General features: G+C 41.3%; 1 protein-coding gene across 1 annotated transcript in view; it reads left to right on the forward strand.

The window, feature by feature from the left end:
* Positions 1-90: 90 nt before the first annotated feature.
* The window catches only part of MYOF (myoferlin), a 130559-nt gene continuing 104211 nt past the window's right edge, over positions 91-26438 (forward strand). The window contains exons 1-3 of the mRNA XM_067465737.1: positions 91-301; positions 9582-9637; positions 10413-10504. Of these exons, the coding sequence (XP_067321838.1) occupies positions 214-301; positions 9582-9637; positions 10413-10504 (236 nt within the window). The 5' untranslated portion in view covers positions 91-213. The remainder of the gene's footprint in view (positions 302-9581; positions 9638-10412; positions 10505-26438) is intronic.

Raw genomic sequence — 26438 nt, forward strand, 5'->3', positions numbered from 1 at the left:
GTCAGTTTACACAGACTCCTTTTTTAAAAAAAGCCTTTAATAACTAACTCGTCATAGATCCACCCATGAGTTGCATTTCACTGTAATAAAGTCATTCCCGGCTGCCTCCGCCTCCCCTTCTGGCATTTCAGCCTGGAGGCTGCAGAGCCTCTGTACATATTTTCTTAGGCTTCTTCTTTGAAAACTGCTGCTGTTTCAAAAGTCCTGGCAGCAATGCTCCGGGTAATTGTGGAATCGGCTGCAAACATCCCTAAACATAAATTTGGGAAACCAGATCCGATTGTGTCAGTTATTTTTAAAGGTAAGGAAAGCTAACTTGTAAATTAGAAGATTAGAGAATAGTGTTTTTTTTAATCTACCAGAGTGGCACAACAGGAGGAAAAAAGCATGAGTGATGATATAACTGTATTTACAAAAGACCTGAAACTAGCTTAGCTTCTTGAAAAATGCTGGAAGTAGTATGGTGGTCTTTTCATCTGGTTTGGTTCGCTTTCAAAGTTCCTAGGAAGGCTTGTCTTACCTGTATCTGCATGTAAACTACTCAGATTTCAATTTGATGCATGTACCAGTGACTTGCAGCTTTGATTTTCAATGGTCTCAATATTTTAATCAGCATTTTATTTCCCCCCCCAAAACAAGTAAAGGTAGTGTCTGAGGATCCTTCTACGCTGCCATTTAAAATCCAGATTATGTGCTTTGAATTGGGTTATATGGCAGTGTAGACTCATATAATCCAAAGCAGATAATGTGGATTATCTGATTTGATAGTCTGGATTATATGGCAGTGTGGAAGGGGCCAGACATTTGCCTTAAAAACTGTTCTGAAACTTTTTTCAATCTCATAAGGTAAAGGTAAAGGTAAAGGTTTTCCCTTGACATTAAGTGTAGTCGAGTCCGGGGGTTGGTACTCATCTCCATTTCTAAGCCGAAAAGCCGGTGTTGTCCATAGATGCCTCCTAGGAGCACTGTTACCTTCCTGCAGAAGCAGTACCTATTGATCTACTCACATTTGCATGTTTCCGAACTGCTAGTTAGGCAGAAGCTGGGACTAATAGCGGGAGTTCACTCCGCTCCCTGGATTTGAACCCCCAACCTTTTGGTCAGCAAGCTCAGCAGCTCAGCAGTTTAACCCGCTGTGCCACCAGGGGCACACAATCTATATAAATAAAAATGTAATGTTCGTTTGTGGGATTAACAGAACTCAAAAACCACTGGACAAATTGACACCAAATTTGGACAGCATACACCTAGCAACCCAATGTATGTCCTTCACTCAAAAAAAATGATTTTGTCATTTGGGTGTTGTACTTGCTGTGATTTATAGTTCACCTACAATCAAAGAGCATTCTGAACCCCTCCAACATGGAATTGAACCAAACTTGACACACAGTTCTCCCATGACCAACAGAAAATACTGGAAGAGTTTGGTGGGCATTGTCCTTTGGTTTTGGAGTTGTAGTTCACCTACATCCAGAGATCACTGTGGACTCAAACAATTATGGATCTGGACCAAACTCTAAACGAATACTCAATATGCCCAAATGTGAACACTGGTGGGGTTTGGGGAAAATAGAATCTTGACATTTGGGACTTGTAGTTGCTGGGGTTTGTAGTTCACCTACAATCACAGAGCATTCTGAACTCCACCAACGATAGAATTGGGCCAAACCTCCCACACAGAACCCCTATGTGTGCCACAGCAACACCTGGTAGGGGACGGCTAGCCTCATTATAAATTCCTTTAAAAAAAACAATTGTGTTTGCTTTTCAGACATAAGGCTTCTTTAAACATTTGCCATAACTTGAGAGAGAAAGCAAAAGTTATACATTTGCACTTATTAATATTTACTATGAGCTTTATTTATTTTATGAGCCTTGTTTAAACTTTATGTACAGCTTGCAGAGGTATTCAACTTTTGTTACAGTCGGTTTTAGTGCTGTTACATTTTAGGAATCCAACATTAAAACATCAGTTTAAATGTATGGTGGCCCATTAAACTGGAAAGTGGCCTGAAGTTTAGATATATTGTTCTTGTTCAGTCCTTAATATATTTTGTATGGATACACAATAATAAATATAATTTCATATGCTGGAGTGCTGCATCTGTCATCAAAATTAAATAGCTGCAGGGATCAGAGTTTATAATAGTTACTAAAATTCATCAAGAACATGGCCATATAACACGGAAAACCTCACAGCTACCCTGTAATGCAGTGGTTCCCAACCTGTGGGCTGCAGCCCAACAGTGGGCTGCGAGAATGAAAATCCGGGCCGCAAATCTCCTTCTTCTCTATTTATTTATTTTATTCCCGCTCGCTTCTGCAGAGCTGACCTGCCCAGCCCCTTTTGGTACTAATGTTGGAGAGTGGTCCCTGTTCAAGTGGACCCTGGTCAAAAAAAGGTTGGGAACTACGGCTATAATGAAAGAGTGGAATTCATTGCAGTTTCATTCTGATTTATTTTTCCCATCCATTTTGGTCAATTAAGTTGGGCTAATGTTAACTTGGGTTAACATTATATACCAAGATCTGATCCCACTGTCTGCTTTGAACTGGATTATATGAGACGGCACTGCCAAACAATGTGGGATGAGAAGATAATTTGGGGCCCTTTCCACACAGCTGTATAAAACCCATTATCTGCTTTGAACTGAAATATATGGCAGTGTGGACTCAGGGCCCTTCCACACAGCCCTATATCCCAGAATATCAAGGCAAAAAATCCCACATTATCTGAGTGTGGACTCAGGGCGCTTTCACATACATAACTTTTTATCCCAGGAGCATCCGCGTTTAAAAAATGCGATTGTTCCTGGGCTCCTATCTACCCCAGAAAGCATGCGCTTTCTGGGGTGGGTGTCCAGATGTTCTTCCGGGACTGGCCCGAGATAATATCTGGAGACTCTCCCCCACTCCCCCAAACCCTTTTTAAAGTAAGTAAAAATTACCCGGCCTCCATTAGAGTGTTGCCAGAGCTCTCCCTGCACGTAGAAATGATGCCCCCCCCCCCCCCCGCTCTCCTGGTGGGTCATTTCTATGCACCGGGAGACCTCCGGCAAAACTGTAATGGAGGCCGGGTAAGTTTTCCTTACTTTTAAAAAGAGAGTTGGGGACTTTTGAGGAGGGGTTGAGATTCCCAGTTGGGAATGGTGTCTGGACTACAGTCCAGATGCCGGAAGTAGTGGGTTTATCCCACGCAATCCAAGAAGGCACGGAATAACTCCACTATCTAATTAATTCACCACAAACCAGGGTTTTCCTGGTTTGTGGTGAATTAATGGTGTTTTTGCCAGAACGTCATCTGGACAGCTCCCTTTTTATTGCAGTAGTTTCTGCAATAAATGGCTGTCTTGATGGGCCCTCAGATAACCCAGTTCCAAGCAGATTTTCTGCTTTGATATTCTGGGATATAGGGCTGTGTGGAAGGGCCCTGTGATCACATCCAGGGACTTTTAGTGCATAGCTTGGTCTTTGAGAAATTAATTACTTGATGGCAATAGGATAAAACATAAAACATTGCTAATTCTTAATTTTTTAAAAAAGAATATCCGTCTGCTTTCCCCTTCTTAAAAAAATAGCATTCAATGTAATATCTCCCATCCATTCAAGCTTTGCAGAAAGAAAAAAGAACCTTGTTAGATGGTGGCTTAGGAAATAGACTTTTGTGGGTGTCTATTTTGCAATGAGTACTGAAACTTTCCCTCCTTATTTTATGCAATAGTTAGAACTGCAATCACTTTCATTGATTTTTTTAAAAAAATGAGGGTTTTAATGATGAAAAGACAAAGCCTGATATGTTCTTGATTCATTTGTGATTCAAATTTTAAAGTTTACATTGACTTTTGAAAAAAACCCTCAACTTAATGGAGTTCTGTATGATTGAATTCTGCAGGCGATTTGGCAAGAGATTACATTGTATGTTGTATAGTTACAGTATGCTCTCTGTATTTTCTACTAGAGGAACAAAACCATTTTCTTCCATAGATTCTGTCCCTATTCAGTTCTTCCGCCCTGTTCCATTATGCATGCTTTTAAGTGAAAATGAAAACATTTGGAGGCCTAGCAATGAATGTCTTGCCTAATATCCAGTTTTCCCTTAAAAGGGCCCCTGTACCAGCAGTTTGGGTTTTCAAATTGTATTCTGGAATTCTTTGCAAGATTAGCAGTGAGTCTCTGAAATGTAAAGCCCAAAGGTATGTGGTCTGTGCATAGTAATGATAGGCCTAATAGGGCCTGTCAAATCCCTCTATTGCAGTGGTTCCCAACCTCTTTTTTGACCAGGGACTACTTTGATCAGGGACTACTTGACCAGGGCCCACTTTGACCAGGGACTGCTTGACCAGGGACCACTTTGACTAGGCACTACTTGACCAGGGACCACTTTGATCAGGGACTACTTGACCAGGGACCACTTTGACCAGGGACTACTTGACCAGGGACCACTTTGATCAGGGACTACTCGACCAGGAACCATTTTGACCAGGGAGTACTTGACCAGGGACCACTTTGACCAGGGACTACTTGACCAGGGGCCATTTTGACCAGGGACCACTTTGACCAGGGACTACTTGACCAGGGACCATTTTGACCAGCGACTATTTGACCAGGGACCATTTTGACTAAGGACTACTTGACAAGGGACTACTTGACCAGGGACCACTTTGATCAGGGACTACTCGACCAGGGACCATTTTGACCAGCGACTATTTGACCAGGGACCATTTTGACTAAGGACTGCTTGACCAGGGACTATATGACCAGGGACCACTTTGATCAGGGACTACTCGACCAGGGACCATTTTGACCAGGGAGTACCAACAGAGTTACGAACCAGTTTTTAGTCAGCTTTAGATTCGGTTTGGTTATTTGGGGTGTTGATTCAGAAAATTGCATTGGCTAGAGCACATTAGTTCTAGTTTCTGATACAGAACATATGCCATCAAGTAGTCACCATTTGCTCACTCACAGAAAACCATATTTAATAATCTAGAGGTGATGTGGTAGTAGTAATCTTTTGTGGGTTGTCAGCCTCTCCCCTTCCGACATCCCTGTTGTCTCAGCACTATAAGAGGGTTTTTACAAGACTAGTTGCTCTCATTCGAGGCAACGGTATAGTAATGGTGAGTCCGCGGACCATATTTTCGTTCTTGGGTACCACTGGTGGTCCACGGACCACAGGTTGGGAACCACTGCTGTGTTGAGTGAACACCTCTCTGAATGCTCTGCAACACTCAGGCCAGATTATTTTCTTTGAACTGGATTATATTGCAGTGTAGACTCATATTATCCAGTTCAAAGCAGGCAATATGGATTATCTGAATTGATAATCTGAATTTTTAGTGTAGAAGGGACTTCAGACAAAACATTTTAATCCAATCTGCAGATGTCAAATGCACAAATATGGAGAGTCGACTGTAAATACTTTTGAGAAGTTGTACTACATGCCATCCATCTGGATTTACCTTTGTTGGAAATATTGCATTAAATACTAGTGAACTAGTGTTCTCTAGTTTATATAACGGTATGGAAACAGTGTACCGCAGATTAGCTTTAATGACATAATAAATGTTTCAGTGTTTCATTATATATTGAAATGAATTATTGGCCATAAGTGGATTTTAGATTCTTGTTCATGGTTTTAAAAATTTTATTAGGACATATTTATGCGCTGTTTCTTTCACTTCAAGCTGCCCCCACCCTCGAAAGTTAAACTGTTCCTGGATGCTTGTAAAAAGTTACAGAATTAGAGGCTTTATTTTCTGATCTTCTGGGCCCATACTGGACCAGTCAGATAGCTGCTTTTCCTGTTGGGAGTTTGCATTAGGTTATTGGAGCAGAAAATTAAAAGAAAGGTCAAAGGTTTATCAACATATGATTCATCCCCAAATGCCTTTTTTCCAGAAATAACATTAAATGAGCAGCTTTAACAGCACAAACGTTCCAGGCACTGAAGAAGAAAGGTCGTCCAAGAATGCAGTCATTCTTGTGTGTTACAGATTAGGATGTGGGTGGTTTGTGCAGGACCAGAGCCCAAAGTGTGAGCGGAAACCAGGGCTTTGAACAGAGGTTTAGAAACCAGGGGGAAATTATCTGAGCAACAAGCACATAGGATTCATCTACCACTACAGTGTTAAAGAGCAGTACTTCGAGGGTTGAATGAAAAGTAATGCTTCTACCTTCATAACTCCTCAACAGATGGCAGTACTGGTATGCGGCAGGTACTGGCTTGTTCAGTAGACTCTCCTCTACAGTTCCATTTTGGCAGGAAGCCTTATCATTGAATGGTTGTGTTGTTAAAGTCTGAAGTATGGAGTCCTGCGTAGATGGTTGGTCAATGCGACTTAAGGAACGTGCAGTCATTGAATTCTTGACAGCAGAAGGTGTCACCTCAACATCTTTAAACTTACTCGCCCAACGATGCAGAGTTCTCACATCAATATAATCACCAAAAACAGCTTGTATTCTCTGATTAATCTCCTTTGGGGTGACATCTTCTGCTGTCAAGAAAAGGAATGGGACAACTGGATTTCTAAGGCTGGATCTACACTGCCATATAATACAATTTCAAAATGAAGATTACCTGCATTGAACTGGATTATATGAGTATACTGCCATATAATCTGGTCTGTGCTGGTAATCTGCATTCTGAAACTGGCAGAGTAGATCCAGCTAAAGTGTGCATTGACAAAATATTGGGCACTGTTAGTTTGTAACACAACATTATTCTATTCAGTTGAGCAAAGAGAATTAAAAGATGATTCAGTTTAAACTGAAAGAATGATAGTGGATGTATTCCTTTGAGAGTTGCAGCTGGGTGCAGTCTTTTGTGGTCTGGTCTGAGTCAGTATCCTGAACAGATTTTTATTTAAGAAAAAAAAAGTTAATTCCTGTTGCTGTTATAACAAGAATATGAGTCAGATTCCCCACTCTCTGCACAAAGCACTCCCCTCTGCATCTAGTAGAAAAGGCTGCCTGGGGCTCTGCAGACAAACTTATAGTAAAGTAAGGAAAAGGTTTCCCCTTGACATTAAGTCTAGTCATTTCTGACTCTGAGGGGTGGTGCTCATCTCCATTTCTAAGCTGAAGAGCCAGCATTGTCAGTGGACATCTCCAAGGCCATTTGGCCAGCATGGCGTGCCATTACCGTCCCATCAAGTGGTGCCCATTGATCTGCTCACATTTGCATGTTTTTGAACTGCTAGCTTGGCAGAAGCTGGGGCTAGCAGCAGGAGCTCACCCCATTCCCTGGATCTAAAGCACCAACCTTTCGGTCAGCAAGTTCAGCAGCTCAGCAGTTTAACCCGCTGTGCCACCGGGGGTTCCAGATAAATGAGAAATTAGATATTTTATTTGGTGACTATTACCTATTAAATATCACATGATCTATCACCAAACATTTTGAAAGATTTCGTTTAATGTAATGTATAAAAAATAATGCATTTTGGTTTGTCCTATAAGTAATAGATTCCATTAGCTCAACAGATTTACGCTAGTTAAGCGAGTAAGGGGCCTTTGAGTACTCTTATTTTGTGTATTGTCGAAGGCTTTCATGGCCGGAATCACTCAATTCTTGTGGGGTTTTTTTTCGGGCTATATGGCCATATAGCCCGAAAAAACCCACAAGAATTGAGACTCTTATTTTGGTTTGCATTTTTCTTGTGGGACCTCTATACTCCCGTTTTTAATTACTTTTGCTCATATTCAAGGCACGTGTCAGATAAGCCATTCATGGCTTGACAGTAAATGTCAGACTTTTAAAACATTCATATTTGTAACAGCAGTAACAATGAAGGCAAATAGTGAGAACTGCCACAATTAAGAAAGTCCTAAAAATGATGGGATGAGGAATTCTTGATATACTTCCAGATTATTGTCACTAAAAACATATGGAAAAATTAGAACCAAATTCCCATGATTCTTGCAGACATGGCCCACAGTTTTACTCTGTCTCTGAAATTATATTTTTCATTTCTTTGGATTTAAGCATGACTGTGGCAAAGCACATAGAATCTTATGTGTATTGTAGCAGACTACAGGTCTGGCTTGTTTAGTCTCATCTACAATGAACAGCAGTTGTTCTCCAGGATTTGAGATTTGTCTTTACCACTCCAGCCTGGAAATGCCAGGAATTGGACCTGGGATTAGATGCAAAACAGGTGTGCTACCTCTGAGCTATTGTCTTTACGCAACATACCACACAGGATTGTTTGCGGTGGCTGCACTTAAATGAAGGTGTGTCTGCAACAACAGAGAGATACCAGGATACAGACATGCTAGTTTAGATCAGGCGTGAGATCATATAGCTGCCCAGCCCCAACCAGGATGGCTCATGATGACAAATGCTGGGAATCACAGTCTAGCACAATCAGGAGGGCCACATGGTTTTCCTTCCAGATTTAACCAGAAGTGGTCAGTTTGCTAAAACCCAAAATATCTCTTGTGTACTTTCAAGTTGTTTCTGATTTATGTCGACATTATCATAGTGTTTTCTTGGCATGATTTCTTCAGAGGGGGGTTCCTTTTGCCTTCTTCTGGGGGGCTGTCCAGACAGTAATCCAGGCCATTCCAATTGTGAATCGCATTTATTCCCTCTACATTTCTTGTACTGCATTGCCATGTCTTTACGTTTTTTTCTGAAGGCCAAGGCTTATTTAATTTCACTGGGGAGGGAGTTCCAGAGCTGAGGGGCCACCACTGAGAAGGCCCTGTCTCTCGTCTCCACTAACTGTGTCTGTGAAGAAGGTGGGACCGGGAGCAGGGCCTCCCCAGAAGATCTTAATCTTTGAGATGGTTCATGGGGGGGGGGGGAATACGTTCAGACAGGTAAGCTGGGCTGGAACTGTTCAGGTCCTTATAGGCTAAGGCCAGGATTTTGAATTGTGCTTGCTAGCACACTGGCAGCCAGCGGAACTGGTGCAACTGAGGGGTTGTGTGCTCCCCGTATGTTGCTCCAGTGAGGAATCTGGCTGCTACCCGTTGGACCACTTGGAGCTTCCAAACAGTCTTCAAAGGCAATCCCACACAGAGTGCATTGCGGTATTATATTGGGGATGTAACAAGTGTGGAGCACCATAGTCAAGTCTGACTTCCCAAGGTTTTAATTGTGCAAAAGCATACCTGGCCACCGCCAAAACCTGATGAATCCAGGATTAGTGATGAATCCACGATCATTCCCAAGCTGTGAACCTGCGTCTTCAGGGCGAGTGTAACCCCGTCCAACACAGGCTGTAACCCTATACCTTGTTTGGCCTTACGACTGACCAGGAGTACCTCTGTCTTGTCTGGATTCAGTTTCAATTTGTTCGCCCTCATCCAGACTATGTGTTACACTATCATATAATCCATTTAGAAGCAGATGATCTAGATTGTATATGGCAGTGTAGAAGGGACCTCAGTCTAATGCTCTAGTCATTACACCATGCTGGCTCTCAACATTTTTCTTAATAGCTGCAGTAATCATTTCTTCACTTGAATATAGCTTTGTATTAAAATAACACTTGCATAATATTTGCATAGTGGCATGCTAAGAATTATATTTTTTTCAATATTTTTCATATAACTATTTTTTTTTAAATTTTTAGATGAAAAGAAGAAAACAAAGAAAATTGACAGTGAACTCAATCCTGTTTGGAATGAGGTGACTTTCTCTTACTTTTCCTTCTGTTACACTCAGATGATGATCCAATAAGGCAGTGTATGTGTACTATCACCCAGCTTTGTGCTCTGTTTTAGTACTGTGAACACAATTATCAAGGGGACAATAGATAGAGTCCACATTACTGTTAGTTAAAGTCAGGTGGTTGCCTCAAGTAATACATTCTGAATGTCATATAGTCAGCAAATTAAATATTAGCTATTTAATAATAGCTTTTAACTGGCAGTGTAATTCTACACCATAGAATTAATGCAGTTTGATACCCCTTTAAGTGCCATGATGAAATAGAACTTGTGTATGTCTTGTTACTGAAATAAAATGTGCAAGATAGAGAACAACATGCATATTTTCCATCCGTGAAAGATGCAAAAGCTCTGTTTCAAAGGATTTATTGATCTTTTCTCCCTCTGTTCCTTAATACTTGGGTTTATTTTAGTGAAATGTTATGTACTTAAGGAAGTGCCAGATATGGCCAGCAGCTGGGTAAATAAATAGGAAATGAAAAGAATTGGGTTGAATATGAATACCTCAACAGGCATGCATCACCTGAGGCATGTTTATTGCCTACTGAAATCAATGGTGAAAGGGTGGAGTTCTCATTCATTTTTTACAGCCTACATTGTGTAGAACTACCCTTCATTGATATTTCATCTTTGCCTCTTCTTCCAAAAACAATGGATTTCAGCAGGCAATAAACGTGCCTGAATGTGCTTTGCAGCAAATTCAGTTGTAACTGTTTTACCGATTCTTTTTGCAGATTCTCGAGTTTGATTTGAAAGGAATACCACTGGACATTTCATCATCCCTGCAGATTATTGTGAAAGATTTTGAAACAATTGGGCAAAACAAGTATGTTGGATTTTTTTTTTAAAAAAAATTAAAACTCTCCTTGGTGCATTTATCTATCAGTACAATTTATTTTGAGGAAAAAGTAAATTTTACAATTTCAATGCAGTAAATTTTTTAGTCAGCGTTGTGTAGTGTCTTGAGCATTGGATTGCAACTCTGGAGACTAGGGACCTCATCAGACAGGCAAGGGAAACCAGAGGAAACCATCCTCCATTGTTACCTATTGTCTTTTCCTGTCTTCTGGGATGGCCTCCCATCCCACATCATTTCCAGTCCTTTCCTATAGTCTCCCTTTTTGTGTTCCCAATTATGAGTCAGGTAATGTCCGACTCCTCAAAAGTCCTCTGGGGTCAATTTCTCTATGCTGCTGAAATGGAGGCCCACAGAGTCTCACCGGAAGATGCATTGTGTCATGTGATAGACACCATGGGACTCCGTTTCAGCAGCATAGAGAAGCAGGGAGAAGATGCAGAGAAGACTGCATCTGATGAGGTCACAGGATTTGAACTTTTGCTTGGCCACGGAAACCCACTGGGCAATGAAACTTCTGAAGTACCGTATTTTCTGGCATATGACTACTTTTTAACCCAAGAAAATCTTCTCAAAAATCAGAGGTCGTCTTATACGCGGGAGTCGTCTTATATGCGGGAATAGTTTTATATGTTGGGAGTTGTCTTATAGAGGCGATGCTGAAACTTCAAATCTGGATTGGAGAATCTATGGTTGCCGCATATGGTGGGGGGAGCTCAAAAATGTAAGTGGCCATCTCCCTGCCGTATGCAGCGACTGTATGAAAGCATTAAGGGTGATGCTGTACAAGTATGGTAGAAAAAAATCCATTCATCAAGATTCGTGGACTTAATGCACTTCCGGTGGTGAGGTGAAGGTGTAAGTGGTGAGGTGAAGGTGTAAGTGAAGGGTGGAGCAAGCTGCAGGCGTCTGGGGTGCCCAGGGTATGGAAAAAAGAGATAGAGTGGCTCTGGGCCCAGAAAAACACACCTCTTTCTGGCCCGCCCTTGTATCCTATTGCCGTAGCTCCTCTGCCTCTCAGATCTCGCTCCTGAAGACTGCAGTGAAGTGGTGCAGGTGCGCATGTGCGAGATCTGAGAGGCAGAGAAGGAGGTACAGTAATAGGAAAATTATCATATTGAAATCAAATCTGATGCCTTTTAAATTTTTATTTGTTGTGCGTTGGAAGAGGGGTAGTTTTATATGGCAAGTATATCCCAAACTCTATATTTTAACTGGAAAAGTTGGGGGTCATCTTATACACCCAGTCGTCCTATATGCCGGAAAACACGGTACTTTTTCAAACTGTGTATTCACTCTCAGGGCATTTCCAGACAGCATCAAAATGCAAGATTTAAAAGTAGGGCAAAAATCCCGGGAAAAGCCCTGTCTGTCCCAGAAAACTCCTGTCTGTCCCCACGATCCCCATACCTTCCTTTGAATTGGATCAAGCTAGAGGACAGATGAAGGACATTCAGCAAAAAAAATTTTTAAATGTACTCCACTATGCGCTGGATGCCATGTGTGCACATGCGGAGCTCCCAGTGGACACACAAACAGATTTCTTATCTCTCTTCACCCAACTGTTAATTCAAGCTCTGTTTAATATTATAAGAAGGAAAGGGTTGGTTGCAGAGGGTTCTAATTGCTTTCCAATTGTACTTCCCATCAGCCACCTGTGTGTCAGTTAATCTATTTTTTGACAGCTCAATTGACTGTTTCAGACTTTTAAAACACGTACGCAGGAGCAGTCTACATAAGGGAGTGAGGAGTTGACGGCTGGTAAATTTGAATAAGCAGAATAAGCAGAAGCTTTACCACAACATTGGAACCAAGATATACCCTGCAGTACAATAAAATGTCACTCAGGCTTGTGAAACAAGTAACAGTATCTTTACTTTAGGTCAAAAGCTCAAACAGGGTAACAATATATATTTCAATGTCTTTGAATTCAGGCAGAGAACAGAGGAATAAAATAGTATTTTAAAATAGTCTTTGAAATATGCCTCATGCCATAAAATGATCAGTTTTCAAGATAGTTGGCAGCCTGCACGATCTCTTCACTGTCCAAAATGAGAAAATGGCAAAATGACAGTTAGAACCGTTGGTCTCAGCAGCTAGCCAAAGGCTAGTCAGAACTCTGCCTTCTGACACGAGCAGCCAGTGAGCTGCTGACACATGCCTCTCCAGTTAACCCACCATATCATGGAGTCATTTTTCAATCCTCAGAAGAAGGAAGTCATGTGTTTTCTATGCAGGCATATATAGTCATGTGAATGCACATTTTTGGGGTGGAATCTGGTTTTAAGCACACCTTTTAAACACCTTATTTTCAGCTGTTAACCTGATTCCACTTGCACTTTCTTCAAACATAATTTAGCAAACCCACAACTGGATTATATGGCACTGTAGACTCATATAATCCAGTTCAAAGCAATACTGTGCATTATTTGCTTTGATAATCAGGATTATATGGCAGTGTAGAAGTGGTCTCAGTAATGGAAACCTACTGGGAGACCTTGGGAAAGTGTCACACTCATAGGAGAGCCCTTCCACACAGCCATATCACCCAGAATAGCAAGGCAGATAATCCACAATATCCACTTTGAACTGGGTTATCTGAGTCCACACTGTCATATAATCCAGTTCAATGTGGATTTTATACAGCTGTGTGGAAAGGGCCTCAGATTCAACAGAAAGCAAAAATAAACCTCCTCTGAACAAATCTTGCCAAGAAAAACCTGGGATAGTTTTGCCTTGGAGTCACCATAAGTCAGAAATGATTTGAGAGCGCAACTTTCCAAAGTAGATTTGTGGGTCAATATACCAGCAACTCCCAAGATGTCCTCAGTCATGTCACAGGAATCAATGGGTGATGCCATCTTTTTGACAAAATAAACAACACACCCAGAAATTAGTTAGTTTTTAAAGTCTGAAAGAAATTTCTCTAAAAACGTAGCAAGGATAGATCAACAGATCTGTCATTTTCACTGTGTCTGGCTCTATAATGAAGTTTGAATCTGCACTATATGGTCAGTATAGACCCATATATTGAACTGCATTACATGCTTCTACACTGACCATATAAATAACAGTTCCAGCCCAAGATATACAGAGAAAAGTAGGCCACAATTAGAGTTTCTGCAGAAGAAGCTTGGGAGGAAATAAGATGGGAGGAATAGCAAGTCTCTGAGGTACGAAGCATGCAGAAGATAAAGAGCCTGACACACACAAAAAAGATCAGTGAAATTGCATTAATCAAAACAAACGGGAAGAGGAGATTATGATACAGAAAGATTTCATCAGCACATTTTGCTTCAGGGTTGGAAAAAATGCCATCTAGAATTCATTCCCCCAATAGCACTTGACATACTACAATCAGCCCTCCACATTTATAGGTTTGCCTTTTGTGGATTTGATTGATATGCATTCTGTAGGAATATCTGGGTCCTTCTGAGTGACTCTTTGGTCCATTTCTGCTGTAAGTTGCCCATATGGTGACATAGGAGGACCAGCGAGACCATTGCTCTTGGAATATGTAGGTCCTCCAGCGTGATTCTATGGTCAACTTTTGACAGAGGACCTAGAGATTCCTAGATGAGTTTTCCCTTATGTACAGAAATTAATGTGGAGGGCTGAATGTATTCTGTTTACGACTGAATCATATGAAAATGATGCTTGTGGGAAGGGTTAGTGAGATTCAAACAACTTCACAGTGTAAAGGACTGTAGCCAAACACAGACACCATTGTTTTTAAAAACCTCTTTTGTGGAGACAGTGCTAGAGGCGTCATAGATATCTGTATATATATCTGTATTTGTGGGATGGTTCTAGTAAGACAAAGATTTATTTGAATTGTACCCTGCCCTTCCTCATAGATGCAATCTACACTTATTGTTTAATGTAGTTGGGAATTAGGTTCAAACTCTGACAGCTACACAACAAAGAGCCACAATAGCAGGCAAAAGGAAGCCCCTTAATGCACATCCGTGTTCTGTGGTTCGTCCAGTCACCATTCTGGAGCCTCAGCCTGGCTCCAGGATTTCCTATGTATTCATATGAACAGCAAAATAACTTTCTTTAATACTGGTTTGAAACTGCACTAAATGGTCAATGTAGATGGGGCCATAGAAGTTCAGTGCTCTAATATAATATAACATAAACACATATTATTAAAATCAAAACCTAGCTAAACTACTTAAAATCACAAGTTTAAAAGTAACAAAACTGCATGTCTAAAAATAAATTAGGGATTTTCCAAAAATGCAAGAAAAAAAAAAAAGCAGAAGTCAATCACTTGAATGATTGCAAGTTGCTTCTGGTGTGAGAGAATTGCCTGACTGCAAGGAGGTTGCCCAGGGACATCCAGATGTTTTACCATCCTGTGGGAGGCTTCTCTCATGTTCCCCCATGAGAAGCTGGAGCTGACAGACGGGAGCTCACCCTGCTCCCCAGATTTCAATCGCTGACCTTTTGGTCAGCAGTCCTGCTGGCACAAGGGTTTAACCCATTGCATCACCAGGGGCTACTTGAATGCCTATAGCACCCTGAGTCCCCATGGGGAGATAGGGTGGGTTATAAATAAAGTTGCTATTATTATTATTATTATTATTATTATAAAAATAATTTAAAAATATTATAAAAACATATCTCCCTCTACGTCCCACATCAGAGTTTAAGATCTGGGGAGGCCCTGCTCTCGGCCCCACCTCTACCACAAGTGAGGTTGGTGGGGACGAGGAGCAGGGCCTTCTCGGTGGTGGCCCCTCACCCGTGGAATTCACTCCCCAGGGAAATTAGATCATCGACATCCCTCCTCTCTTTTAGAAGGAAATTAAAAACATGGATATGGGACCAGGCTTTTGGGTAATCTGGCAGATAGACAAAGGACAATTGACGACTAGAATTGATAGGATCTGACAATGTGGAATGAATTTACGGACTCTGAGCTGGCAAACGTTGAGCACTAGATTGTTTTTATTGATTATGATGTATAATTGATTGTTTTAATTGCTGTTTATATATGTTTTATCTTATTGTTTGTGTTGGCATTGAATTGTGCTTTTGTAAGCCGCCCTGAGTCCCCCCTTGGGGGTTGAGAAGGGCGGTGTAGAAATGCGTGAAATAAATAATAAATGTGTTTTAAACTGGTGTCTAAAACACAGGTGCGTGGGGGACAGATGCATTTTTAATGGCAGGGATTTCAATATCCGCAGTGCCCCCAGTAGAAAAGCCCTGCCACGTTTAATACCCATCGGAGAGACATAGCTTTGTGCATGTGTTACCAACTTTGTATGCAATACTAGCAGATTGCCACATAACCTTAGAGCAGATATGGAATAATAAATTTGGATTTAGTGCCATGGGCACACCCTTTTTAAAAAGGAAATCCGAAAGAGAAAGAGCAAAGATGGTTGTTTAGTACTTTTTCCCTTGTGTATACTTAGTGATTCATATGTTTAAAAATGTGGTCCCAGGGATCGAAGCACAAGGCATTTCCTGCAACCAGTTTTCCATTTCTCTTGCTATCACGCTCCCCCCCCCCCCCTTTAACTCATAATGAAGAAATTGCACACATTTTTTTGCTTAGGGAGCTAAACATCAAACTTTATGCTTTCTGCAAGATTTCCACGTACTTCTAAGCATTAAACCTTAAGAATAGACATTTTAAGATTCTTGTTACAGAATCAAGATAGATGAGTATCAGGTATCATATTTAGTCATCTGTCTAGGGCCCCTTCTACACTGCCATATAATCCAGATTATCAAAGCAGATAATCCAGGCTTTAGCACAGCAGGTTAACCAATAGCTGCCATAAACCTTGCCAATTGAAAGGTTGGCAGTTTGAAGCCCATGTCGGGGGGTGAGCACTCGAACTCCATCCCAGCTTACTGCCCACCTAGCTGATCGAAAACAGCTATGAATAGATAAATAGGTACCGCTTAAACAGGGAGGTATTTTAATGGTATCATAAGGAAATACCAGAAAAATGCCGGCAATTCGATCAAAAGGAGGAAGTCTGTGAACAGGGCTCTTCAGCATAGAGGATGGAACAACAACACCCCTCGTGGCTGGAATCAGGCACAACCTCCAAGACGCTAAAGATGGGGAAAGCCTATATACTTCTATCTGTGCACTGTGTCTGTCCTGTCCGTGTATAACGGCATTGAATGTGTTTTGTGATCCACCCTGAGTCTTCTTCGGGATGGGAAGGGCAGAATATAAATACTGTAAACAAATAAATATCTGCTTTGGTCTGAATTATATGAGTCTGCACTGCCATATAATTTAGTTCAAAGCAGATAATTTGGATTCTATATGGCAGTGTAGAAGGGGCCTAGGACTGCTGGTATTTTGTTGAGCAACTCGGGGAGGGTCACATTTTCTACATCTCTTGTCTAAAAAGCAGGGTAAGACAGAACTTGCCTTGGATCACTGCAGGAAGCTTGTAGAATGTATTTATTTATTTACAGCATTTCTACCTCGCCCTTCTCAACCCCCAAGGAGGGACTCAGAGCAGCTAACACTGGCAACAATTCGATGCCACAATATCACAAGTTAACAACAATATAAAACCATAAATACACAATACACAAAACAATAACATTAGTTATACAATCATATAGCCGTTTCCATTATTATAATAATCATATGGTCCAGTTCAATGTCCAAAGTGCTGTTATGCCTGCTAGCCAAGGCCTGGTTCCACAACCACGATTTCAGTTCTTTCCTAAAGGAAAGGAGGGAGGACATCAATCTAATCTTGCTGGGGAGTGAGCTCCACAAGCAGGGGGTAACCACCGAGAAGGCCTTGTTCCGCGTCTCCACCAGACGCGTTTGCGAGGCTGGTGGGACCGAGAGCAGGGCCTCCCCGGTGGATCTTAAACTACAAGGCAGAACGTAGAGGGAGATATGTTTGGACAAGTAAGCTGGGCCGGAGCTGAATAGGGCTTTAAAGGCCAGGACCAGCCCTTTGAATTGTGCTCGGAAATGGTCCGGCAGCCAGTGGAGTTGATATAGCAGGGAGGTGGTGTGCTCCCTGTATGGTGCTCCAGTGAGCAATCTGGCTGCCACCCGTTGTTGACATTTCCGAACAGTTTTCAAAGGCAACCCCACATAGAGTGCATTGCAGTAATCTATTCAGGATGTTACCAGAACGTGGACCACCGTGGCCAGATCAGACTTCCCAGCTGGTGCACAAGCTTTAACTGTGCAAAAGCTCCCCTGGCCACCTCCAAGACCTGGGGTTCTAGGCTCAGCGATGAATCAAGGATCACTCCCAAGCTGCGAACCTGTGTCTTCAGGGGGAGTGTAACCCCATCTAACACGGGCTGTAACCCTATGCCCTGTTCAACCTTTTGACTGACCAGGAGGACCTGTCTTATCTGGATTCAATTTAAATTTGTTAGTCCTCATCCAGTTCGACACTGAAGGAAGGTTTCTGTCCATTGCTCTCTAACAACAACTTCTGACCCATCCTAATTGTTCGGGAGAACCTGTGTCACTTCTCAGGAGTTTCAGAGCTTTCTAGATTAGGACTGTCCTACTGAACTGTAAAATAAAGTAGCTACTTCAAGCAGAAGATTTTAAATACCATGAGAGGGCAAAAATATTACTTCTTTAATTTATTCTTCCTGCATTTTGGCTTCCGGGGAGAGGGGAAAGTTCCTTGAGGGATTTTTTGCCTCATGTGTCCAAGCAAGTCATTTTGACTTGTCTGGATTTAAATGATTAGTACTCAGATGACTGAACCTCAGGCATCAATATGACTTGGGCTGGCCTTGGGTGCCTTAACTAAACTTATTATAAAATCCAAGCCAACTCCTCTGTACAGGTCTTGTATCATTTTCCTGTGACATTCTTGAAAATCCAGCCACACAGAGCAATAAAACACTAGGGTAGAAGTTCTTATCCCATGAACAGTACACAATGTTTAGCAGTTGATTGCCTTCCTCTTACTATGTAAAATTTATTTATGTGAATTATTTTGGGGAGTCTATAGGTTTATTCAGATTCTCAAAGAGGTCTTGCTTCCCAAAGGTTTAAGGGTCATTCTAAAACCTCTATCGTCTTATTCAAAAAATAAGACTGTGTGTCAGATCTCACGTGCAGGCCTTCCTGGGGCATTTGCAGTCTTGTAAGAGAAACTCAGACATGTACTCAAGAGATCATAAAAAGGGTGTAGATTATTATCTAAGCTCTCAGAAAGTCCTCAGCCAAGGATCTGCAATAGAATTTCAAATGGTTCTCTCCCTCTCTCTCTCTCTCTCTTTTTTTTTTTTTTTGCCTAAAATTGAGATCTGTAGAACAAGCCACTTATGTTTGGAGAGAGCAGCAGTGTTATTTGCATTTTTCCTGATGACTCAGTTCTGATCATTGCAAATATTGGTTCTTTTATTTATGATTGAGGAGTTGGCTACCAGTTATCCATACGAAGTATAAATAATGAGTGAATAAACAAATCCTTCTGGGAATAGTTCTCACCATTGCCATTTGCGTCTCATACACACAAACTATTTATTAACAGTAGTCAAAGAATCCCATGTACTGTGGGATATACCGCCTTTGTCACAAGTACGTTTGGCGGAGATGAGAGACAGGGCCTTCTCGCTGGTACCCCCTCGGCTATGGAACACCCTCTCTATAGATATTAGATCGGCCACCTCCCTTTTAACATTCCGGAAAAAAATCAAGACGTGACTTTTTGAACAACTGTTTCCAAATGCAGAATAACTGACATAGAAAAATGGAATGACTAGACAATGAGACCGGACAACATTTGTAACAAGGAGATACTATGAATTTATATTTTATTGATTTGTTTAGTTTTTATTATATGTTATGTTTTTAATTATATTTATGATATTGTAAGCATTGAATTTTGCCCTGTTAACCGCCTTGAGTCGCCTATGGGCTGAGAAAGGCATTATACAAATACAGTAAATCTATATAAATAAGAATATAATGCTCGTTTGTGGGATTAACATAACTCAAAAACCACTGGACGAATTGACAACAAATGTGGACACAATACACCTGTCAACAAGTGACCATCACTCATAAAACACCAAAAAACACAGCAGAAGAGACTTAAAAAGCCAAAAAAATTTAAAATACATTACAAAGCGTGCACAAAACCACATATATACACATATACACAAATATATACACACATATATACACACAGACTGGGCCACAGCAACGTGTGGCAGGGGACGGCTAGTAAATAATAAAAATAAATATGCTCCTTGCCTATGAAATTCATAGGTGTATCATAAATCAATTGGCAAATTAAAAGTTACACATACACACAGTCATAATTACGGTTGTCAACTGAGCAGAGATGGACAGAAGGGGAAAAACCTGACCTGCTGCTGTTGTTTTATGGTTTCTGTGCAGAAATCAAACCGGGCATTTTAGTCAGGCATTGTTTTTGTGAATTACTGACAGGTTGGCTTTGACTTATGGAATCCCATTGGATGATGGACTTCCAAGAGTCCCGGTCATCCTTAGCCCTGCTCTGGTCTTACAAATTTAGGACAATGTCTTCCTTGATTGAGCCTATCCTTCATGTTTTTACCTAAACAGCTCTGAAAGCACCAGATATTTTCTGATCTTGGAAACTAACCAGAATCGAACCTGGTTAGTACTTGGATGGAAGACCCAATCACTAGGCTATATTTCAGAGGAAGGAATTGGCAAAACTACCTCTAAATATTTCTTACCAAATAAAATTATGTGAAATTTATGGGGTTGCCATAAATTGACGAGTGACATGAAGGCACATAAACTCATGCAGCTGTAATGCAATATTCCTCACTTCTACCTGCCTTCCACTTTACCAGGTATCATAATTCTTTAAATAAATCATGCTGCTTTTTGTATTTTATTTTGCTGTACTCGTATTGTATTTTCCTGTAATTTTGGGCTTGGCCTCATGTTAGCCACCCCGAGTCCCCTTTGGGGAGATGGTGGCAGGGTATAAATAAACATTATTATTATTATTATTATTATTATTATTATTAGTTATTTACAGTATTTATATTCCGCCCTTCTCACCCCGCAGGGGACTCAGTGCGGATTACAATGTACATATACATGGTAAACATTCAATGCCATAGACACACAACATATATAGACAGATACACAGAGGCTACTTAACATTCCAGCTTTTTGATGAGGGTATTCTGGCCACCAGGGGAGCTGTTGCTTCGAGTCCCCCAAGGGGACTCGGAGCGGCTTACATGAGGCCAAGCCCAACAACACATCAATAAAAACAACAAGCAATACACAAATAAAGCAATACAATTAATATAACTCAACATATAGACAATAACATGCAATGGTTTAAAAGCCTATTGCCGGGCCAGATGTAATAGTTTAAAATTTAAAAATAAATGCTGGGCATGAACAGAGGTAGGTAGGATGTATCTAGTAGGAGGGTTTTAAAAGAAATGTGGGGAGAACAACCCAACAGATAGTTAAAGTGCTTCTGAGGACATTTTGCTGGGGATTATTTCCTTATTCAGGGAAGGCACACTGGAAAAGCCACGTTTTCAGATTCCTCCTAAAGACTGCCAATGTGGGGGCTTGCCTGATATCCTTAGGATGTGAGTTCCAGAGTCGGGGGGGGGGGGCACCATAGAGAAGGCCTTCTCCCTCGTCCCCACCAATTGCGCCTGCGAAGGGGGCGGGAGCGAGAGCAAGGCCTCCCCAGATGATCGAAGAGATCGCGTGGGTTCGTACACCGAAATGCGGTCATGCAGGTAGGCGGGTTCCAAACCGTTCAGGGCTTTGTAGGTAAGAACCTGCACCTTGAATTGGGACTGGAAAATGAACGGCAGCCAATAGAGCTCCTTAAACAGGGGGGTTGACCGCTCCCTGTAAGTCACTCCAGTTAGTAACCTGGCTGCCGCCCGTTGGACCAATTGAAATTTCCAAGCTGTCTTCAAGGGCAGCCCTACATAGAGTGCATTACAGTAGTCCAATCTGGAGGTGACTAAGGAGTGGACCACCCTGGCCAGATATGACTTCACGAGGTACGGTCAATTGAGCGAAGGCCCTCCTGGGGGTTGGGACCCCTGGGAGGGGGGGTTGCGCGGAGGTGTCAGAGGAGTCACCAAAGATCATCAGAAAACACAGTACGTTTTGTTGGTCATGGGGGGGGGGGGGTCTGTGTGGGATGTTTGGCCCAATTCTATTGTTGGTGGGATTCAGAATGCTCTGCGAATGTAGGTGAACTATAAATCCCAGCAATTACAACTCCCAAATGCCAAGTCTATTTTCCCCAAACTCCACCAATGTTAACATTTGGGCATATTGAGTATTTGTGCCAAGTTTAGTCCAGATCCATCATTGTTTGAGTCCACGGTGCTCTCTGGATGTAGGTGAACTACAACTCCAAAACTCAAGATCAATGCCCACCAGATCATTCCAGTGTTTTCTGTTGATCATGGGAGTTCTGTGTGCCAAGTTTGGTTCAATTCCATCATTGGTGGAGTTCAGAATGCTTTTTTCATTGTAAGTGAACTATAAATCCCATCAACTGCAACTCCCAAATGATAAAATCAATACCACAACCCCCGCCCCAACCCCACCAGTATTAAATTAGGGCATATTGAGTATTTGTGCCAAATTTGGTTCAGGGAATGAAAATACACCCTGCAGATCAGATAGTTTACATGACGATTCATAACAGTAGCAAAATAACAGTTATGAGGTGGCAATGAAAATAATGTTATGGTTGGGGGTCACCACAACATGAGGAACTGTATTAAGGGGTCGCGGCATTAGGAAGGTTGAGAACCACTGGTCTAAGAGGACACCCAAGCTGTGGACCTTGGGTGTTCTCCTAGAAGTCAGAAGATGCAGGTTACAATCCTTTAAATATACTAGAAAAGGGGGACAATTAATGAATCATTTCCCTAGCAATTCCCTCCCCCCCCCCCCATCTTTTCAACAATTGCATTTTGTTCCATTCCATAAACATTATGGTTTTTCTTATTACTCCAGCTTAGTTTCCAAGCCAAGGGAATTCCATTCCTATTTCTGCCAGTTTTCCTGTGCCTCTGAGTCTGATTTTAGGAGAATAAGCTTTGCAAGATGTTTCCTTGCCAGCAAACTATTCATTGCTCTGGCATGTGCCGCCTGGTTCCTAAAGCTGACACAAATATGCCACGTTTTTCCACTTCTCAAAGTGGAACTTGTTTTGACTTGCAGAAACCTTATCCTGCTTTAAGATCAATCCAGGTTTAATGTGCACTTATTGTAGCAAAGGCTTGAAGTCAGTGGAAAAATCATTTTCGAAGCCCAAGCTGTCTAATGTTCACATACTGGAAGCCGAAGGCATGAGACACGTGACTCACTGCATGGCTGGGTTTTCCCTTATAAGGAAGATATCAGATGAAAGGATGGAGGAGGCAAAACATCTGTCTTCTGTTATGTTTGTTTGCTTTCTGGCATCTTTAATTTTGCTAAAAGTTTTTTTTTAAGTTGCTTAAATGCTACAAATGAACTACTGGGAGAATATACGCTTCTTCTCCTTCATATTTTAGAATGCATTTTTATGTAACTGAAAGCAAGCTGTTCCAGTTTGGTGAAATGATTTTATTCAGTGTGTGGGAAGAGCGACTCACAGTCGCACACATATTTTCCAAACACTTAATGGCGGTAACTTAGCAACAAAGGAGAAAACTGGAAGTCAGTTCCTAAAAGAAAAAAACCCAACCATTATTCCACAATGAGTAATACGTACGAGGGTAACTTTTGCAACTTTTAGGCAGTCCTGGTTTTATTGATTTGCAAGTTGAACTGTCAGCTCACCCAGATCCATGATTTGTGCCACAGTTTGCCACAAATCATGGGTCAAAACAACCATAAATCATTCCATTTCTTGGGTTGCTGTGAGTTTTCTAGGCTGTATGGCCACGTTCCAGAAGCATTCTCTCCAGACAGTTCGCCCATATCTATGACAGACATCCTCAGAGGTTGTGAAGTCTGTTGGAAAATAGGCAAGTGAGGTTTATATATCTGTGGAATGTCCTGCCATAGTTGTGGGTGAAACAGTAGGAGAGAATGCTTCTGGAACATGGCCATACAGCCCGGAAAACTGACAGCAACTCAGTGATTCCGGCCATTAAAGCCTTCAACAATCTATCCCATTTATTTTCGCTTCCCATCACTTCCCCATTGAAATACTTTCCTGTTTTTATAAGCCTTTTCAATAAAAATATAGCTCATTAATTGATTGAATGTTTGCGATGTTTAGTTAGAAGTGAATAGGTTCCTCTCCCTACGAACCATGGATGCTTCTCCAGATTAATGCATTGCTGATTTAGGCATCTTCTACATGGCCATATAATTCAGATTATCAAATCAGATAATTCAGATTATCTGCTTTGAACTGGATTATGTTTTGTGAACCCTTGTTGGCTGTTGCCCACTAATGTGGATATTTTGTTTAGATTTATGTTATTTTAGAATTTTGTCTACTACATATAGTTTATTTTATTGATGTCAGGTTTAATGTACTGATGTTAGGTTTTACTTTGATGTTAAGTTTTAATGTTACATTTATATGTGGGGTTTTTCTGGGATTTTATGTTACTATCCTGTGTTTTATGTAGGCATTGAATGTTTGCTATTGTAATGTTGGAATCCGCTTTGAGTCCCCTCGGAGTGATAAGACGGAATACAAATAAAGTTTATTATTAATATTAATATTACTATTATTATCATTATTATTTTACTGACACAAAAACACAGTATGTCGCAGCAAATGAGATCTATATTTTGGATTTCATATCACAAAATCACAAGTCACACACTTCCCAAGCTTCTAGGACTGTGTGATGTATTTTCAAATGATGCGTGCAGATCCAAGTAAGGTGGCCTTTTACAGTTGACAGATCATGATTTTGTCAATGCTTATTGTTTCCAAATGCCGACTGAGATCTTTTGGCACAGCTCCCAGTGTGACCATTACCACTGGGACCACCTGTACTGTTTTATGCCAGAGCCTTTGCAGTTCGATTTTGAGGTCTTGATAACGGCTGAGTTTTTCCTGTTGTTTTTCCTCAATGTGACTGTCACCAGGTATGGCGACATCAATAATCCAAAGTTTTTTCTTTCCCACAATCGTGATGTCTGGCGTATTGTGTTCCAAAACTTTGTCAGTCTGGATTCAAAAGTCCCACAGTATTTTTGCGTGTTCATTTTCCACTACCTTTGCAGGTTTATGATCCCACCAATATTTTACTGCTGGCAGGTGGTACTTGTGACATAAGTTCCAGTGAATCATTTGGGCCACAGAGTTGTGCCTCTGTTTGTTATCCGTCTGTGCGATTTTCTTGCAACAGCTGAGGATATGATCCATGGATTCCTCAACTTCCTTGCACAGTCTGCATTTTGGGTCATCCGCTGATTTTTCAATCCTGGCCTTAATTGCATTCGTTTTGATGGCTTGCTCCTGGGCTGCAAGAATTAGGCCTTCTTCTGTCTCCTTCTTCAGTGTTACATTCATGAGCCATAACCAGGTATTCTCCTTATCAACTTTTCCTTCAATTTGTCAATTTTGTCAAGGAATTGCCCATGCAATGCTTTGTTGTGCCCACTGTCAGCTCTGGTTTGTAGTGCAGTTTTCTTGTACTGGTTCTTTGTCTGCTGTGCTTTGAGAAGTTTCTGATTATTGACTTCAATTAAAGCAGGTTTTTGGCTTTCCTTTACATATTCTGCTAGGGTGTGTTTTTCTTCTTCGACTGCTTTTTTTACTTGTAAAAGTCCTCTGCCACCAGACTTTCTAGGCAGATTATTACTAATACTACTACTACTTGCAGGGCTGTTTCTTGCATGTGTGCTAGAACCTTTCCAGTAAGTTTAAAAAATAATCAGGATTCGGTTTACTGAGATAGTCTAAAGGTACTGATGTTGGGAAGGAAACAACATTTTCTGTCCAATGAAAAATTCTGCCCACCAATGATTTTTTTCTTAGGTTCCCAGATTTCTAGCATTTCGGAGAGTAAGAAACTGAAAATTATTCTCATCTGAAACTCTTATGCTGCATTCATTTTCACTTTTCAATTTGCCTGCCCCTTTCTTGGCTGCCTAAACTGTATTTGTGGGTCAATAGGATTTTTAAAAACTACTGCAGAACTAGACATTTTGGGAGCTTATGCAGCAGTGATATGACCTAGAGTGGAAGGTCAGGTCTCAAAAAGGGATAACTTTGGCTATATAATTGGCAGTAACATAGTTGACATAATTTTAAGTAGAGAGTTTCTCTACAGCATGGATGTCAAACCCATTTTCAGCGAGGGTCACATCAGCCTTATGCTTGCCTTCAAAGGGCTGTTTGTAATTGTAAGACTGTAGAAATGTAACTGTGTTGCAGCATTCAAAGGCTCACAGCCCACATAAAATGATGCGGCGGGATGGATTCAGCCCAAGGGCCTTGCATTTGACATGTGGATTCTACAGGATTGTCAAAGAATCATGATGTTTTAAGTTTTACTAACAGAAAATTATAGTAGTTTAGGTGATCCCGCGTAGACTGCAGATAATGGTCCTTCAAGTGTAGTATCATGGCAGTTCTGTAGGTAGCTGTGGATCCCTATTCTTGATCCGTATATTCTTCCGCAGTGAGAACATCGGTTTCCAGGTGGAAAGGTGGTCCTGGTCAGGGTTGGCTTGACGCTGCTTCCTCTTGGCATGTTCCTCCCTTTTGCCCTCCATTCGTGTCTCTTCAAATTCCGCAGCACTTCTGCTTGCCACAGCTGACCTCCAGTTAGAGCATTCAAAGGCCAGGGCTTCCCAGTTCTTGGTGTCTATGCCACAATTTTTAAGGTTCAAAGCCTCACAGGCCACATAAAATGATGCAGCAGGATGTTTCAGCCCAGGGGCCTTGCATTTGACATGTGTACAGGATTG

Source organism: Anolis sagrei, chromosome 3 (genome assembly GCF_037176765.1).
Source record: "Anolis sagrei isolate rAnoSag1 chromosome 3, rAnoSag1.mat, whole genome shotgun sequence".
Taxonomy (NCBI): domain Eukaryota; kingdom Metazoa; phylum Chordata; class Lepidosauria; order Squamata; family Dactyloidae; genus Anolis; species Anolis sagrei.